The sequence below is a fragment of the Copidosoma floridanum genome, unplaced genomic scaffold, assembly GCF_036245765.1.
Source record: "Copidosoma floridanum isolate Cflo_tuat_1 unplaced genomic scaffold, Cflo_Japanese_pri ptg000024l, whole genome shotgun sequence".
Classification (NCBI taxonomy): domain Eukaryota; kingdom Metazoa; phylum Arthropoda; class Insecta; order Hymenoptera; family Encyrtidae; genus Copidosoma; species Copidosoma floridanum.
In genome coordinates, this window is record NW_028321901.1 from 5,108,609 (window position 1) to 5,128,937 (window position 20,329).

The following is a 20,329-nucleotide window of genomic DNA, read 5'->3' on the forward strand; positions in this document are numbered from 1 at the left end:
TGTTTGACCTAGAACCATAAATAAGATATTTAAATATCTAGTACATCAACAACTGTCTGAAATAGTTTTCCTATTTATCTATCACCAGAATTTTGTTTTGCAATTGTCATTTCGTCATTTTTACTTTGGAGGAAGGGTCGCAAGTCGATGTCACATTTTTAGACCACGCTAAAGCATTTAACATCGTCACTCATGACACAATAACTAGGGACTATGAACTTGGTCGACTGCACCACTCTCCGATGATTAGCCTCTTTACTAGCTGACAAAACATCAACGGTCGCACTCTCTGGATCAATTTCTAAGGGGTTTATTGACTCTTCCACTGTATCACAAGGATCACACATTGATCCGTTATTATTTTCACTTGCCATGAATTGTCTCCCAACAGCAATCTTGAGATACCCATTTTTACTTTATGGCGATTAAATTAAGCTTTACCGTAAAGTTAACACAGCAGACTCCTCTATTTTACAATCTGAACTTGATTTCAGGGTTACTTGGTGCTTTGATAGTGGTTCTACCATCCATGATAAAAAGTGAAAAATTCTTTTGATTACTAAATCTAGATCTATTACACTGTTTCATTACAATATCTTCGGTATACCCATTCAAAGAGTTGAAACACTGTCTAATCTGGGTGTCACTCTCGGAACATGAACACGACTTATCCTGAAACTTCAACACTCATATCGCTTAAAACTTTCAGATTAATTAAAAAATTAATCCTTGAGCTTACCAAACCTTAATTTGGTAATTATTACACATTTGTGTAAGTCCCTTGTTATGTCCCAACTGGCATATAGATCTTTTATTTAGTGTACCCACACACAAACCAGCATTCTGCAACTTAATAGAGTCCTCTGTAGAGCTTTGCTCCTAGCGTCTTATAAAACAGACAACATATCATACTTTGATCATGACTACAAACCCCTTTTAAGAAAATTTTTACTACAACCTATGGAAAACGTACACAAATATTAAGATTGCCTGTTAATCTGTAAAATAATACATAATCTCGTTAATAATACAAAAATCTATGCCCTTTTCTTACCTAGACATCTACATTACAGCCTGAAAAATCCCCAAATTATGACCAAATTTCCACGCACTAGCAATTATCTATATCACTCATCTATACCACAGCTGAGATGGCTTTTTAACTCCATAGTTCAACACGTACCAATTACAAATAGCATTCATCGATTTAAAGAAAACCTTTGTTCAATCATTTTTTCCACCTAAACGACTAACCCTTACTTTAAACCAATTCCTTTCCATCAATTTTTTTAGAATTACTTAGTGATCTGCATTTTTTAATGCTATTATTTCTTAACTCTTTTCTATCCTTTTGTTACTTAATTTTACTGATAATTTATTTTGTTCTTTTATTTTATGTTTATAGTACTTGCAGGCAATTTCTTACTCGGTGGTTTCCGGGGTCGTTGATTACGAATTTGGTATTAAACATTTGAAAAGCCACCCCCTTCCTCCCCTATTGACTACCCCCTCGCGTGAAATAGGGTATATTATTCAACATAATCAAGATGCATATCAATTAATAGGTTTTAGGGGTCGCTGATTATGAGGTTCGGTGATGATGTCACATAGACCACCTCGAGAGCGAAGGATCTATGTATGTGGTAGGCATTGATACAGTTGTATTTCGTTGGCACGTTGATGATGTCACATAGACCACCTCGAGGGCGAAGGATCTATGTGGTAGGCAATTTTTGCTGCGAGAAGGTCGCCCAAACCCTTCACGAGGAGCATTGCGTGGTGAAAAAGCACATGTGAAAATTCACAGAACTACTTGCTCGGGAGAGTCGAACTGGCCGGGAAACGAACCCGCAGTCTCCCGCGTGCCGTTCCACAAACCAGCCGACCGAGCCACCGCGCGCTCTCTGTATAATTAATTAAATACTACATGAAAAAATTTTCATTGCCTATCTCATATCGGTCACAGTCATTTTCATCCATGTCTATTTCAGAAGTGGAAGAACTGTCATAAGATTGTTTATCTTCTATTCTATTATTCACATTTGGAGGTGCTAGCAAATTACTACAATCTTTAAATAAAGATTTGAGTGGTTTTAAAGGTAATTTTAGGTTGTAATTTTACTTCAGCTTTATCTACAGTAAAAGAGAGTCCCGAAGTTGGGTAGCATTGCAATTTCGACTTTTGTAGCTTTTTGTATGAAGGTATCATGTTTGATTTATTTTCCAAATGAGCGTTACGCAACTGTTGGTATTTACTTTGTGATAACCCAAGCTCAATAAATAGAGATAAAGCTTTGTCACTTGTAGAAGGAATATTTGTATTACCCACTAATTCCAAACTTTTTCGATATTTTTTAAGCTTTCATAGGACTACTTCTTGTAATATCATATACTACCATAGCAAAATCTGTTTTACCTTCAGCCTGCAATTTACTTTTTGCAGAATACAAAAGTTTGTCTGTCGATACTGTTGCTCGTAAATTTTCAGTTTTTCTTCGTTTAATACGGTTAGAAGACTCTGAAAAACTCACTCCTGGACGACTTGGGGTAGATTGCTTTGTAACAGATTTTTCTTTCTCTGGTTTGTGTAAGTCTACTCGTTTTAATAGCCAATCTTGATTTTTCCTTTGAAAATTTTCTTCTGTTCAATTACTATCGTTCCACCTCTTTTTCATCTCGGATATCAATTATGCTGACTTCATTTGCTCGTCATTTGACAATATGTACTGACATTTATGCGTTTTGGACATGAAATTTTCTATTATATACATATATTTTTTTTTTTTATATTATAGTGCTCTACGTCCGGCTTCTTTTAATAAGGGCACTACTATGGGCACTTAGCACTTGGGAGAAGGAAGGGAAGAGGGATAGGAGGCCTCACATTACTGGGAGAGGGGTAGGGGGAAATTAGGCAATTTTGCTGCGAGGAGGTCGCCTAAACCCTCCTCGAGGAGCATTGCGTGGTGAAAAAGCACATGTGAGAATCACAGAGGTACTTGCCCGAAAGTCGCATTGGCCGGGAATCGAACCACGGTTTCCCGAGTGCCATTCCACGACCTAGCCGACCGAGCCACCGCGCGCTTTCTTATTATATATGTATATATATTTATATGTCTTTTTTAATTTCTTTATTTATTATATTAAACAGTTTTTATCTTGTTATTTCATCTTCCGTTGTAGTACTGGATCCTAAAAAAACAAACAAAACTTTGACATGAAATATTGACAATGAATACTTACAGTGAATTCGTTTCAAACACAAGGCACTTCTTATCTTTTATGTTATTGCAACTCTACATAGGGTACATGTGTTAGTGTATGTGTGTGTATGTGTGTGTATGTAGAAGTTCCTGGCGTAGTGCACGCACGAAAAATTGGAAAGTATTATACATACGCACATGCGCACAGCACATCACAGTTATATTAGGTGGTTCCAGGTGCGTATATGCGCGGCCCAGTAGGATAAACTAATATTTTTCGTTTCAAAAGTATGTAAACTTCCTTAAAAGAAATATTTTTTCATGAAAATTTTTGGATCTTATGGGTATGATGACAAGTAATAACAGAAAGTTAAGGAGAAATGTAAAAAATAAAGTCCTAACCTACAAATTTTTGATTGTTTTATACATTTTTCAAATTAATTTTTTTTTTTTTTTCTGTTGGAAAATGAGTTTTAAAGAGGTGGTATTATACCTCCATATTTATTTGACATATATTCTTCATTTTTTTAAATAAGGTATTAAAATTGCGTCTAAAAGTGACTTTTCTGTTGAAATCAAGCATAATTCCAAAGCAAAAAAAATTATCTTCTGTAGAAAGTTTTCAAAAGTGTAAGTGTTGTGGCTGGAAGTGATAAATAACTACTCAATGATATAAAAAAAAAATTAACCTATATACTCATGTGGTATTTGGAAGTTATTTTCATGTTTTGAAAATTCTTTTCTCTTTTTGTTTTAATATTATTGTTATATGCAGCGATAAATGAAACAGGGCACAGTAACATGGCTCATAGCTTAAGTTACTGAGCCTTGACACGGAGGTACACTTATTTGCGTATTACACCGGGAGCCAAAATAGGTGAGTGTATTAAACTCAAGCAAAGTGCATTACCATCCTTGCTTTATCTGGTCCACGCATTCCAAACAAACTTATTCTATTGATTCTCATAACTTACGTGTTCGGGACTTACCGTTGTGAACTCTAGTCTACTGTCTGTTTTACACATACTTATGGCAGAATTTTAGGATACGTGCTATATAGATTTTGAGAACTCTTAAAAGGTTTTGTTTCATTAAATGGAAGAAGAAAGAAGTAATCCCGTAGGGCAGTCATGTAATGTGTGTGCTAAGTAGAAAAGTTTTTATCGTGGATGTAAGTGATTAGTGAATATCGGCAAGTAAGTAATGTGTATTTTCTTGGTGCTCGTATCATACAGTTGCTGCCGATAGGTTCAACGATTATTAAAAATATCGTAGGAAACTTGACAATTAACATTTATTGCATAGAGAATGAACGTTTTTATCAGTCTATTAAATTCAAATAAGTACATTTATTCTTTGCTTTTCCTAATGCCAAAAGTTATAGAGCTACAATAACAAGTAAAAAAGAACCGTTACCGTGACGTTATCCTGATAAAAAATTAATTGTAATGACAATTAGTCTCGTCATAACCTTACTTGTGCACATTTGGGCTTACGGAAACGTATATAACTTAAATAAATATAAGTATACTTTAAATATTTGCAGTTTAACGACTAAATTACGATATCATATTCGATTCCATTTGTATTGCTTACTCATCGATATTTTGTGAATAAGAAAAAATATGAGCTAAAGAGAATCGCGATTGAATGTGTTAATAGATTTTTATTTCAGTAATTACGATTTGTACTTTGTGTGACTTCGCACTAAAAATGTTTGAGCTTACGTTGATATTAGCTGCAGTATGTACTATTTGTACGTAAGAAATTTTTACTTTTGTTGATTTAAGTCAAAGCTGCATCTCATCGAAATACCTTAAGACTCCTTATATCGATGTTAAGCCCTTGTAGAAAAATTGTATTTTTTTAAAACTTAAATGATCAATAAATAATTCTATTATTCAACAGTTTGATATGTGTTTTAACAAAAAAATTTGCAAACGCTCAATAAAAATGCTTTTAGAAATAACATGAATTAGGACAAAATTTATTGCAATCACTTTTAATTATTTAACGGAAGGAAACATCTGGTGCCTATGAAATAAAACTTAAATGTTCATAAATAGTTTGAGAAAATTCAGTATACCATAAACATTTTTTAATCCACCGACTAATTCGTTCCAATGATTTATCGAACAGCTATTTTCACCTGATGAAATGAGTTTATAAACAAAGCTGGTAATTAGAAAAACTAAGCAAGCACAACTTGATTTCGATGACATGCGTATAGTAAGGGAAAAATAAATGTAAAAATTAGATAATATTACGATCAAGATTTTTAGTTATAACTGTGTTCTCTTAACTTGCATTTAAGTAATATTGTTATAAACGTAAATAACATGAAAATTGATTATTAATTAAAATATACCGAAGTGAAATAGTCTGTTATTTAGTTGGTTTATTAACTTTATATGATATACTGAATGGGCGTTCACATTTGCTGTTTTTTTTACCTGTACGAAATCACTGTCTTTGATTTCGTAGACGTCAATAATTGTATAGTAACTTTCAAATTTATCTTACAAATAGAATGCCAAGTTACCCAAATAACCCAAAAAGTAGACAGAAAAAAGTTTTAAAAGGACATCCCTCTACAGCGAAGAAGGGTACTGGTAAAGGAGGACGAAACAAAAAAGGCCAGTTCGAGCACCTAATATAGGCGAGCCTACGAAGTGTTAGATTATGTCAAATATAATATCGAATTGTTGAAATTAGCAGTGAAGTTATGCCAAATTCATCTTGCTAAAAATGATACTCATGAAGAAATGAGTAGAACAGATCACTATATAGAAGAGATGGAAGTTGAAGATCATACTGTACAGCCGAGTACTAGAATTGCTGAATACAGGAATTCTCTTAAATAGGCTCTTGCGTTTTAGTGCGAACATAATTTTAGTAAGAAGTCGTATGTAGCTCTAGTCGGAGATTTGCGTATCAGATAATGTAATATTTACCCTTCTTACTCTATAGTAGAAAGAAAGATCAAGAATGCCTCGTATAACCCTATGATGTACATACAGAAGTTAAAATTGGCGTTTCTCTCCAGAATATTTTAAATCAAACAGCGCAACAACTATATCCTGCAGTAGCAACTTCTTGGAGCAAACACGACTTACAACACTTGCAGCTAACTGTGACACTTGGGTTTGATAGCTCTGCTGGTCATTGTAACCCACAGCACGGCTATACCGATTCAAATATAGTTAATCAAGATCCTCTGCAATCTTTGTTTGTTTTTAGTATGCTCATTGTTCATCTACAAAGTAGATCAAATGGTAAGCATATTGACTGCTTATCGTTTGTATCGTTTGCACAGTGAAAAATGTGTCATAAAAAATTTCATGATTTAAAGAAGATCTTATTTAGAGTAATTTTAGTTGGGAATATAAATATTTCTACACAAGTAGTAAATTTTATGTAATCGATAATATCTGCGTGAACAATGCAAAAAATTTTATACGAGAAAAATTTCTTGGGTCTTTAAAACTATACTCGTACCTTAAGATCTACCTTATCACTTTGTCATTTGATCTCTTCGAGTATATATTTTATACTATTCTAAGTGAGGGCAACGTCTAATCATCGGGCCTCCTTAATACATTATGATGCTTGGTCAATAAAAACCGCTGTCCCAGCACAAAATTTAGGAATCATCGTAGAGATTATTTTGGTAATATAAATACTAAATTATTTTGTTACAGCTCATTGCACATGGAAGAATCCGAGCCCACAGAGTGATAGATTCTGTAGACCAGTACGAATTGTATTAGAGAAGGAAACGCTGGAGTCTATACTTACAAAGTATCCCGTGAAATATCCACACTTACATCATATGCACTTCAGTTAAATAATGGACAAGAAGCAGAAGTGTCATTCAAAGTTTTTGTTTCATTACTAGACGGAAAATGTGTAAACGCAATCGTAGGAAACAAAGCTACATGTAGATGCAATATTTGCTTTTGTACTAATTCTTAATTCGATAAAGATGTATTAACCGATTTTCATTCCATTGATGAATCATTTATGGAGCTTGGCCTTGGTCTTTTACATGCTGAAATAAAAGCTTTTGAAAATCTTACTCACATATCATACAGAGTTTCTTTGCAAACATAGACGATTAATGCTAATATTAAAGGTGTATTATAAATTGAAAAACTCTTCTTTTCGCTAGTCCGTAGCACATGCAGTGACTGTAGTTAATGTGCATCTTTTGTGTGTAACTAAATAAAGGATACGAGATATTACTTTCTAATAAAAATTCTAAGACGTAATTGTTATAATTAGGCCACGTTATCGCACTGGAAATTAAAAAAAAAAATTAAACTTTTTTCAGACCTTACACAGCAGAGTTTATTACTTTTTTTAAGGGACGCAATACAATTTTTAATTTCAAATAAAAATCAAAACAATTGGACGAGTTTGTCACTGATTTGCATTTAATGTGTCCTTAAGGTTGTACCTTCCAAGTTTGACCAATCGTTTACATGTAAATAACTATCATTTACTCGTAGATATACATTTAAAAACACACATACCATCGTTTTAAGTAATTGAGTAAGCATGCACCTACAATTGGGTTTACCACACGAAGTCCGAAATTTATTGCTATTGGATATTTTAATGAATAACTGTGTTTGAAAACTCAAATTTACAATGTTTCTTTAGAAATATAATTGTATATCTAAAGTATTCTTAAATATGAATATTATTGATCATGAACGAAGTTGGCTTTTGTCAAATATAGCTATTACGTCTTGCAAAAAAGTTTATGTTTTTAATTGTCAAGGAAAATGAAGTGTCAAATTAGTAACCTAACTATATTAGTTTGCATAGTCATATTCATATTATTTTAGAAAAGACAGATGAGCGACCTTAAATAGTACGAAATAGAATTAACGAAAAGTTCAAGGTTTGAGTTGACCAAGTCTTTCAAGGGCATGGTACCACTACAAACGGTAACGTTGCTCGAAAATGCTTCGCAGAACCAGAAAAATTTGCTCAAGTTCTTGAACTAGATGTTATGCTGGTGAAAAATATTTTTCTCGTAATATCATTATTTAAAAGCAAGCACGCACTAGTTTTAAGCAAAATGAGTACACTGTGTATTGAAACTTATTTAACGTATTACGAATGTTATCCGTGGACGAAAATGAGCCCCACATTTCACAAATTGCTTGCTCATAGTTGTGAGATCGCGAAAAAGTTTCCTTTACCTTTAGCACATTTTCTCTGAAGATTGAAGTGAAAGCTGGCACAAGTATTATCGAAGGAATTGGACTCGAACTAGATGATATGCTTGATTTTGACAAAAAAGTCACTTTTTATACGCAATTTTGATACCTTATTTTAAAAAATGAAGAATATATGTAAAATAAATATAAAGGTATAATACCAGCTCTTAAAAATTTATTTTTTAACAGAAAAAAAAAAATTTTAATTGAAAAATTTTTTAAATAATCAAAAAATTGTAGGTTAGGATTTTATTTTTTACATTTCTCCTTAATTTTCTGTTATTCCCTGTCATCATACCTATAAGATCCAAAAACTTTTATGAAAAAATATATCTTCTAAGGAAGTTTACATAGTTTTGAAACGAAAAATATCAGTTTATCCAACTATGCAGCGGGGCGGACAGCCACTTACAAACTCCGGAGCTATGATGACTAGAGGGTGTAAGGCCTACCACGGCGGTTCGCATATAACTTGCTTGCGGAGGGACTATTTTTTGCTTCTTCCAGCGGTTCGCAAAAATTTTACAACCGATCTTCTTGAAAATTAGTGCAGATGTTAAGGGGCACAAGATCTACCTTGTATTTAACTTTCAAGTTTTAATATTCAAATGAACGTGAGTTATAGATTTTTTTAACAACGGCCCAAAAGAGCACTTTTTGGCTAATTGTAGAAAAACGGCTGGGCCAATTTTGTTTCCCTGAAGCTCAATTCCTTCGTTTTGAAATTGCGCAATTTTTTTAACAATAACTTTTTTGTCTAATAATCCAGTTTTTTTCTAGACGCGAAAAACCATTTTTGACCACATTTACTATTTTTTTCGGCCATTAGCTGACACAATTAGAAGTCTAAAACTATTTATATTTATTTAGAAACCAAATAACTACCACTATGATTTTTTCTGCACTAATAGCAATTTAATTTTTCAAAAAGCTAATTCTATCCTACTAAAGGGTCGATTGATTTTACTGAATTTAATTTTCATCAAAGGTATTTGGGTTAAGATATTTAGTAAAATGTTTTTGTTGATTATTGTCTATTTTGGGAAGACGTTAGTGTTACATTGCTGGTTTCTCCCGAGCTTCCCCTCTGGAAGAAACCTGAGTCGCCGGAAAATCCTGATGCCTCTTGTTTAATTTAATCGTTGTAGGCCTTTTTTTTACATTCACTTTTCTAGTGACCTAATTTTTTGCAGTAATTGCACGTTTTTCGATAGTTCAGATCATTATTAATTGAGTTTGAAGTTTGTTGCTGGGTGTATTTGTTTTGTAGATAACTGTTAAATTGATATATAGGTGCAAGATTATTATGTGATTGTAGACTTTATGACACGCCTTTTTTTGGGACTGAGTGTATAACGGTATAGAAAAGTGGCTAGGATGACGTTCGGTGTTGGATGCTACACCGTTGTACATGGATGTGGCTTAGTATGTGTCGGCTTTGCTAGTACTATAGTGATATCAGCAATTGCCTGCTGTGTGCTCTCGTCTTTTACAAATTAGGCATTTTTCTGGAGTTTGGATTAAGTTTATTCGTGCATCTTGACCTTGTCTATTAGTTTTGATTTTGACTGTTTCTTATAGATGTTTGGGTTCATAACACGCGAAGTTTCTTTTGATTTATATAGTTTGAGTTGTGGTAGTTTCGAGGATTTTTCCGTGGCCCATACGTGCTATTATTACCCAGTGTAGCCCTCTCATGAAATATTCAACTTTATTCTGTTCTAGCTGTGTATAGAATTCCTGATGAATTCGACCGTCACAGAGAGTCGCTTTAATTAATTCTTGGGTGGTGCCTTTTACTCTGTTAGAAAAGGAGATAACGCTCTCTTTTTTTTTTTTTTTTTTATAACGCCGCTAGTTCACCCATTATTTGAAGCCATGTTTTTGCGGATCGGAAAATGTCGATATAAAATATTGTTGGTTTTTTAATGGTGTCAAAAACTTTATTTTAGTGGAGAGTAACGGTTCTTCCGAAAGTCGCATTTCAATTAATTTTGCTTAATCGGGTTTGTTTATTTTTGGAACTACGTGGCATGCAGCTATCTAAATAGGTTAAGAGTGGGATGTTTGATCCATTATATTTAAGTATCATTTTGATTGCGTCTTTTGTAGAAAGATTGCAAATGGGTGCTAGAGTTAAATTATTTATGTTATACAAGCTATTAAGAGTTTAGAAGGGGGTGCTGGATGTGGGCTTATTAAAAAAACTCAAGTGATTATTATAAGTAAAATTGTAGGAGTTATGATCTTTAGGTGATTCGATAATTTTGGGAAGTTTGCCGGTGCTGAAAGTGTTAGTGATTTTATTTTTAGGCAATTTGGTTGTGTTATTGCCTAGTGAAAATCAAGATTCGTAATTCGTTCTACTAGGGTTGGTAAACTTCGATGTTTTTATGTATGGATTAAGTAGGGTGTTGAGATCTCATTTTGAAAAATCTTCAGTTATTTCTATGTCATTTTTTAGAAGTTTACTAATTTCTTTATTGAACTCGGCGATGGCTTTTTTTTGCTGAATGGTGGTTAGTATTTCCAAGGGATTAATGCTTCAAGTAAAGAAATCTTTTAAGATTTCAATCATTCATTCGTCTTGACAAACACTTGCGACGATTTCCGTGTCTATTATGCCCGATAAGGATGTGACTAATTTCTTGCGAGATTTATAGTGTCAGGTTAGTCTTTTTGTCTCATTTTTAAGTAAGACAAACAATCTAATAAAGTCGGTTGTCTTTTTGCTGTAAAAGTAGGTTCAACTCTGCTAATGTGAGTTAGTAGAATTTTGAGTTCGTCAGCGTTGCGGTTGTCCATTGTAAATATGTAAAAGGTAGTGGTATTTTTTTTTTGAAGACGAGCCCCTACTTGTTACGTCCTGGCTCTTCAACGTTACTTTAGCGCGCAAGTATTTGAATGCAGTGTGCAGCGCGCGGACAGCAAATGCGTTTGTATTCAGCAGTGTTCGCAATGTTATTAAAATATTTAAAGTAATTTACCAGTACCTTCACGAGTAATGGACGATTAGAAGCTGATAGCTCTCTTAGGTTAGCCCATGAAGTATATTGCGTGTTAAGCCAGTAATATATTATAAGAAATGAAAAGCTCAATAGAATAATTAGTAAAACTTGCTTTATTGGTTTACAAAAATCATAACGATAATTTAAACAATCAGACGGACGTTCAACAATACAACTCGTTTTAATTAATACCGGCTACTTGCTTGTTGGTCAGCAGTTTCTCCCGGAAAGAGAACGAGCTCGCAGGGCGCGGTTCTATTCAAACCCCAAATTGGATCAGTAATCGGGAGTAGGACCAGTGGTGAGTCAAGGAGTGGAGGTAAATTTGATTAACATATTCTTGGAAAAAAGGTGCAGCTGCAGGCGTAGGCCAGATGTTGAATTTGGCACAGGTGGAGTTTAGGGAGCAGGAATGGCTGGTGAGCACTTGCCCGACCGAGCGTGCTGGTATCGATTTGTGGGTGTAGCTACTAGGTGACAAACACCATATGGTATTTGTTACCGACTGTGGGTCAACATCACTAGACGTAACAATTTCGAAAAATTGATTACGTTTTGGTAGTGGTCGGACGTCAATGCTATGTGCAAAGCAACAGAGAATTTTACTAGTAAAGAACTCAAATCAAGACTGTTTTCTTATATTTCTAGTAGAAATATATGGAAGTATGCTATTGTCAAATAGCATAACAAGAGAAGTTCAAATAATTAGTGTATATTAGTTGAGTGTCTCATAAGAGCCCTTAATAAAATAGGCTGGAAAATCCAAGTAAATGATCAAGCAGATAATCACATGATATTGCCTAAAAAATAGGTAGATCACATTACAATGGAATGGAATCGTTTCCTTGTAAACCTATAAATAAGATTGTAAATATTTGCGCAACTACTCCTTTCAAAAATATGGGATCTTCTATAGTGGTAAGCCTATATCTGGTGTTACTGCACATCAGACAGTTGTTTCAGATTCCATTGTTTGCCAATTCTGTAATCAAAAACACCATCTTGTCTCTTGTGATTCATTTAAATCACAGGATTGGAGCGATAAATGGAAATTTCTGAAGTCCCATCGTCTCTGTGTTAATTGTTTTGGTCCTCACCTTAGTCAGAAGTGCTCTGTTAATAACAAGTGTTCAGACCGCAACCAAAAGCATCACACCATTATGCAGAGAGGAGATAAGTCCAGTTCTACATCTGTCTCTACTAATAATAAGCAAACAAAATCTGTAAATAACTTGACGAACTCTTTTACTGTACAAAACCAAACTCAGATTTCTTCAGAGTCTAGTGAGAATGTACAGTCATGTAGTAGTAATAAAATCGTCTCACCCAAAGTGCTTCTAGCTACTGCTCGTGTTTTCGTGTATGCCACTGATGGATCTTGCATATTGGTACGAGCTCTCATTGATCAGTGCTCACAGAGTTGTCTTATCACTAATCTCTCTGTGATATGCTGCATTTAAAACCGAGATCAGTTAGTACGACTTTGTCAGGAGTGGGTGGACTGATTTCCATGGACGCTAGTAAATCAGTTGCTTTCAAATTTGTGCCTCATTTTGAGTCTGGTTCTGAGCACTTTGTTGATGCGTTAGTCGTGCCAAAAATTTCTTCCTACGAACCACCTCTAGGTAGTCGTTTGGCAAATTTAGATTATGGGAAGGATGTAATTCTAGCAGATCCAGAATTTTACAGTTTAGATAAAATTGATATTTTGTTAGATGCATCTGTCCATGCAATTATTATCGATCAGGAAGTTCGCAAATTAGCCCCTGACTACCCAATTGCCTCTGCTTCGCAAATTGGTTGGTTGTTATCGGGTCAGATGCCCTTTGGTTCAAGATCCAACTTGTCACAAAAATCACTAGTTATGGTTAATGTGGAGGAAACTCAGCTTAATGAGTTAGTTCAGCGGTTTTGAATTATTGAGGAACCTCTCAAGCCTCGAAAAATTTTGAGTGAAGACGAGATAGCCTGTGATGAGATTTTCATTAATTCACACTCTCGAGATTCAACCGGCAGGTATGTTGTACGGCTTCCTTTCAAGGTTAATCCTAAAACTCTTCCTTAACTACAGAGACAATTGTACCAATCAGCGTTGGCAGTTTTTCACCATTTAGAACGGAGGTTTGTGAGAGATAAGTCTCTACATGATGCTTATTCAGCATTCATGTCCGATTATATATGTTTAAGCCATATGAAGAAATTACCGGTTGACAAATTAGCAGCTTGTTATCTACCTCATCAAGAAGTTTTTAAAAACACCAAGTTGCGAGTAGTTTTTAATGGATCAGCTTCTTGTAATTCTAGTTTCTCGCTAAATTCCATTTTACACTCTCGAGAGAATTTGCTGCTTAGATTATTTGATATTATTATTAGATGGAGATTTTACCAATTCGTCTTTACTACTGACATTGAGAAAAAGTTCCGACAAGTTTTGGTAGCTCCTGAAGATCATGAGTATCAGGCCATTTTATGGAGACCTATTGCATCTGTACCTATTCGATCTTACGTCTTAAACACTGTTACATATGGTTTTACAAGTTCACCTTACTTGGCCACACGTGTTTTAAGGCAACTTGCTAAGGATTACACTGAATCTCATTCTATAGCTGCTTAAGTTTTTTGTGAAGACTTCTATGTAGATGATTGTTTGTCTGGTGGCCATACGTTAGAAGATGCTAAGATTGAATGTCGGCAACTAATTGAATTGTGTGAGTTAGGTCAATTTCCACTGAGAAAATGGTCAGCCAATTCGTCTGAGTTAATAGCTGAGTTACCAGTAAGCCACTTATCTAGTAAGCCAAAGATCCTTAGCGATAATGAACCAATTGTTTCTGTTTTAGGCTTACCTTGGAATCCCAGTAGTGACGAGTTTTAATTTTGCGTTACAGTAAACGTTGACACACCCGTTCACTGGACCAAACGTACTTTATTAGCGTAGTTGTCGAAATTTTTTAACCCTTTAGGATGGTTGGCTCCAACGATAATTTTTGCTAAAATACTATTTCAATCTCTTTGGTTGTTGCAAGTGTCTTGGGATGATTCTCTGTCACCTGATTTAGTTAAAACCTGGACTCATTGGTTAAATGAAACAGCTTTGTTGAACGAAGTTCGAATACCTAGATTGAATCATTTTTCACTAGATTGTGAATCTCTCGAACTTCATGGTTTTGCCGACGCTTCTAAAAACGCCTATGCAGCGGCTGTTCATTTAGGCGTTGTACAAGAGAGTGAAATTTTTGTACATCTTCAATTAGCAAAAACCAAAGTAGCTCCGATTAAAACGCTAAGTATTCCAAGACTAGAGCTATGTGCTGCAGAATTGTTATCCACAGTAGTTAGTCATTTCGTTGATGTTAATTTATTGAAAGAAGTACCAGTTCACATGTGGTCCGATTCTAGGAATGTACTATATTGGCTTAACGGACTTCCTTCCAAATGGCTAGTTTTCATAGCTAATAGGTGTTCAAAAATTCATGATTTGACTCCATATGCTAAGTGGCATTATATCACGTCAAAGCAAAATCCAGCTGATGTAGCTTCTAGAGGTGTTCTTTCGGGCCAATTGCTGAATCAAATATTATGGTTTCAGGGCCCTAAGATTCTTCATGAATTGCACCCTAACTATCCAGAGTTTGGAGTAGAAATGATTGCCCCAACCTCTATAAATGTAAATAGTTCAATGCCTTCTGTAAATAGTCTTGTAAATAATTCTGAGTCTTTTTATATGACTCTATTAACTCGTTGTTCCAAGTGGGAACGGTTGCTAAGAGTAACAGCATATTGCCTTCGTTTTACATACCGTTGTTTACATAAAGTTAAACAAAAGAATTCATATTTACCCATAGCTGGAAATCTTAAGCCCCCTTTACAGGCTAGTTTGCAGTTTATTGACTTGTATTCTTTTATTAAAGTTGGCTCGATTCACCTTTCAACATCAGAAATTGATTGTGCTAGACTGTGTCTAGTTTATCAGCATCAACAATGTCACTTTTTTGCTGAGTTTAAGGTACTAACTCAAAATCAAGATCTTAGTTTCGAAGATAGCTTACCACTACTTCGATCTAGCCGTTTGCTTAATCTTACGCCGTTTATAAACTGCGGATTGATAAGAGTTGGGGGTAGATTGAGTAGAGCCTTACTTGATGATGATGCCAAACATCCCTTGATACTAGCAGATAGAGATCAGTTGACATTTATGCTCATTGACTATTATCACAGATTAACTTTACACAGTGGAGTGCAGTTGACGATTGTTACACTCTGTCAAACGTACTGGATTGTAAGTGGTAGACGGACTGTAAGAGCTGAGCTTACTCGTTGCATCACTTGTAAAAGATATAAGTCTAAATCACCAACTCAGTTAATGGGAGACTTGCCTTGTTCTCGTGTTACTCTGAGTCCTCCTTTTCAAAAATCAGGAATCGATTATGCTGGCCCCTATCCAATGCGCTTGTCAAAACACAAGGGTAAAGGAACTTTCAAGGGTTACATTGCAGTTTTCATCTGCATGTCAACTCGTGCAGTACATCTTGAAGTTGTGGAGGATCATACAAAGGAGGCCTTTATAGCTGCCTTTCACAGATTTATTCCTAGACGTCGCCACTGCACAGATTTATTCAGTGATCATGGCACGAATTTCATCGGTGCTGATACTGAGTTGAAAAGAATGTTGATAGAACGTAGTCGTGACCCTAATTTTGCCTATGAATTAGGTAAATCAGGTACACAGTGGCACTTTATTCCTGCTTCTGCTACACATTTTGGGGGTTTATGGGAATCAGCAGTCAGATCCGCTAAACATCGTTTGAAGCGTGTAGTTGGCGATCAGATTTTGACAGTAGTTGAATTTTCTACTTTATTGTGTAGGATAGAAGCATGCCTTAACTATCGGCCCTTGGCTCGCCTTAATGATGATTCCTCTGAGCTTGATCCTCTTACTCCTGCTTATTTCTTGATCATGAGGTCTTCATTTCTTGTGCCAGAGCCCGATATTTCTTCTGAAAAGGTAGCGCCACTTAAACGCTGGAAGCTAATGACACAATCTCTCCAAGTCTTCTGGAAAAGGTGGTCACTTATATACCTTTCCACTTTACAAAGTCGTTGCAAGTGGTTGAATCCTTAACGCTCGGTTAAGCCTGGTTATCTCGTGCTCATAAAAAACGAGTCTTCTCCACCTGGTAAATGGCCTTTAGGCATGGTTGTTAAGGTCTATAAGGATGCCAAGTCTCTCATCAGAGTCGCCAACCGAAAAAAATGAAATAAAAAAGGGAATAAAAAAAAAAGATGAAATAGAAAAATAAAAAAAGAAATGAAATAAAACAACTACAAAAAATGAAAAAAAAGAAATGAAATGAAATATAAAAAAAAATAAAACAAGAAATAGAAAAAAAAAAATTAAAACAAGAAATGAAAAAAAAAGACGAATTAAAAGAAACAAACCAGGGGACATAATAAAAATTTACTAAAGAAAAAAATTTTTTTTACAAGAGATTTTATTTAGCACCAACAATTTTGTAGAATAACGTTTGTAGCCGTGAAATGTTCTGAAAGAAATAGTAATAAGTAGAGGTCTGTGAGTACAGCGCATTAATCTGATTTTTGTTAGCAATACTGCTGAGCAGTAGCCTTTCGTTTCAAAGTGAAGTCAAAGAGTTGCCTTATTACTTTGATTCTTAATCATTATTATTCTCGTGATAATTTCTCAAATGGGGGTGATATACGTAAGATAGTAAATAATTACGTACATTTAGTTTAATACCACTATGAGGTACTAGGTCCAATTATTTAGTTGAGAAGCAGTATAGTCGCTAATCTTAAAAAAATGTGTAAAAGCATTATTCGTTTTTTAATGTTAAATTACAAATGTGAAGTATTGTGGTATAATGTAATCATGAAATAAAGTAATATTTAAAGTGCCAGATCAATAGACATTAGAATATTATAGGTAAAATATTTCATCTAGTCAAACCAAGCTTTTTCAAAATAGATGTACAAAATGCTGTTGACACTGTAAAAAAGGGTTGCCCTGTTCTAACAGCTCGTAAAAAATACATAGTTCTTTACAACACCTCACGTTCAAGAGTATAGGGATGTCATAAGTTTCAAGCTAATAATTTATAATTCCTAATTTTATTACGCTATTCATATAATATAAAAATTTATCATATTTTCTTAATAAAGTTTGAAGTATGAAAGTATCCAAATAATTTTTATTTTGCCCTATTAAAGAGGTATGTAATATAAATACTGATCGATCGTATTAATAAAAATAATGAGAAAAGTCAACAAAATAAGTACTTAAATGCCTTTAAGACACATGTAAGTATACTTATAATTTAAAGCACTTTTTTAAGCTCTCTTTTACATCTAGCGACTACTGGGTCTATCTCTTATCACAAACTGTGATGCTACAAGCGGCTACTGGGCCCCACATTTTTTATTTTCTTGTCTTTTTTCAAAGAATTAAGAAATATTGATTTTTATCCATACGACATGGTTTTAAACAAATTTTCTCTTACGCTAGCGGCTACTGGGTCAAATACCTTACTGAAAGCAAAGTTCACTCCTGGACTATTATGGCTGGAATAGATAAATAAATATTTATAATTTTTGTTGATACTTTTTGATATACTGTACTTAACATCTGATGAGTTTTCATTTTACTTGTTTAGGTAGAAATAAGACTTTTTAATCTTAGATAAAAGTTCTTTTATGTATGTAAACAATAAAACTACCAGCATAAAAAACTCATTATGTAAAAATGAGAAATAAAACATGCTAAAAACTTCAACATAACTTAATAATGGTAACTGTTACACAAATAAGGCACAGCATAATCTTTTTTTTCAAATTCTGAGCAAGAACCATACTGATAATGTATTACACTTAACAAAACTATCTTACACATAAAAAAATACGCTGAATTGACAAAACTAATAACATTTGTAAAATAGTTATAACTAGAGAACTATTTATATTGTTTAATCTTACCCTTTTTTATTCTTATCCAGTAAGTTTGGTATCATTAGACGTACGTAAACACTTGTACATATTACAAGTAATAAGATAACTAATAAACTATGAAAGTTGAATAAGGCAAACTGTAAATAAAATAAAATCGTATGACTAAAATTACAAAAAATACATTTGACTATTTTAATTGTTGTTATTTCCATAAAAATTTCGACGAAGAAAAATATTTATATAATAATTGAGGTATTCGCTCCGAGCCGATACAGAGGTTGCGCCCCCTCTAGCCAAAATCAGGCAAAATTTCTTGCATGTAAACAAACGGTTTAGAACATATATACATGCGTATAGCTGCTTGTGATTGGCTGAATAAGACAGCAGGAGAGGATCGTCGTTCTCTCTCTAGCCTGCCAAGTGCTAAGTGCTACAGGCCACAAACTGCTTAGTTCTCCATCTAATGTGGCTTTTAAAGACTCGTTCAACAAAAATAATACGCATTACTACACAGACATATTCACAGATGGTTCAATAATTAAAGTAGGCAACCAAAATAAGTTGGCTTTGCTAGTTATAGCCTAGATAAACACTTTAACTTTTCATATTAGTTACCTAACATGGCATCCATATTTACAGCAGAATGCACAGCCATTTATTAGACCCTTAGTCGTATTAGACAAAATGCCAAGTCAGACTTCACAATTTTCTCTAATTCATTGGGCGTTCTTTCGGCCCTCCAATGTAGCTTCTCAGCTCTCATCTTAGATACCAAAAATCTATAAATAAAATGTTCCCTAGAAAGAAAAAACATTCAACTTATTTGGGTCCCATTCCATGTGGAAATTCAAAGCTACGAGGAAGATGATAAAAAGGCCAGAGGAGCAGCTGAGAGCGGACGCACTCTTATTTTACCTACCCTTACTCCAACGCTGACATCTCATTTAAATAAGAAATTAAAAAGAAAAACGAGTCTATAACTCTACAAGAATATAAAGTCAAGGGCAAGGAATCTAAATGTTTCTAAACGTTCTTTCAAAAAACTAACAAACCCTGGTTCGCTGGTCTTAATTCCAGCATCCCAAGAAAAACGTTGGTCAGTATAAACAGAATAATGTCCAATCATAAAATTCCAATCTAAAAGTGGGTCTGTTTAGACACAACATAGTTGCAAGCGAAGAATGAGAATGAGAACAAAGTCCAAAAACTGTTAACCCCATATTCTGGCAATGTGATTTATTCAAAGACCAAAGAGTCACCTTTTTGTCAATACTATTTTTTTTATTTTATACATTAAAACTAACATTGAAATAAAGTGATATTTAGTAAACATACATTATATGTATGCGTATATTTACGTATATATGTATAATGTAAATATTTATGGATTATGGTACACATACTTTGGAAAAAAAAAATATTAATAATAATAACAACAATAATATAATGTATTCTAGTCATGACGTTTAAACAAAACTATTTCCATACTATAGCGATACAATAAATAATTAGTAAATGTAATTTTACAAGATAATATGATCTATTTTTACAGATAACAATTTAACGATGTCAATACAATTTTTAGTGGAAAGAAAATAAAACATTTTGTGATAATAGTTACTAAGACAAATGTCTTGAATTCAATGTCAATAAGAAATAAGTGGGAGCGGCGTTGGCTCAGTGGTGAGCGTGCTCGTTACTGATACAACGTGGTTCTAGGGGTCGTGGGTTCAATTCCCGGTGAATGCAGATTTTTTCAAAAACTGTTTTCATCGAGAAAAGTTCCTATGTAACCTCGGCTGTTTCGGGGCGGATTTTTTCGTGGAATGTTCTTTCAAAGTAATTCCAGGGTTTATTCCTTGCCCCACAGGTCTTCGGGCCTAGGTGGATGCAAAACAGTGTTAGGGCTATAGGTAGGGATTAG

The 20,329-nt window shown here is 34.2% G+C and overlaps 1 protein-coding gene across 1 annotated transcript in view; it reads right to left on the reverse strand.

Moving 5' to 3' along the window:
• The window catches only part of ksh (transmembrane protein 167A-like protein ksh), a 135,828-nt gene that overhangs the window by 69,044 nt on the left and 46,455 nt on the right, over positions 1-20,329 (reverse strand). The window contains exon 2 of the mRNA XM_014354513.2: positions 18,433-18,542. Within this exon, the coding sequence (XP_014209999.2) occupies positions 18,433-18,542 (110 nt within the window). The remainder of the gene's footprint in view (positions 1-18,432; positions 18,543-20,329) is intronic.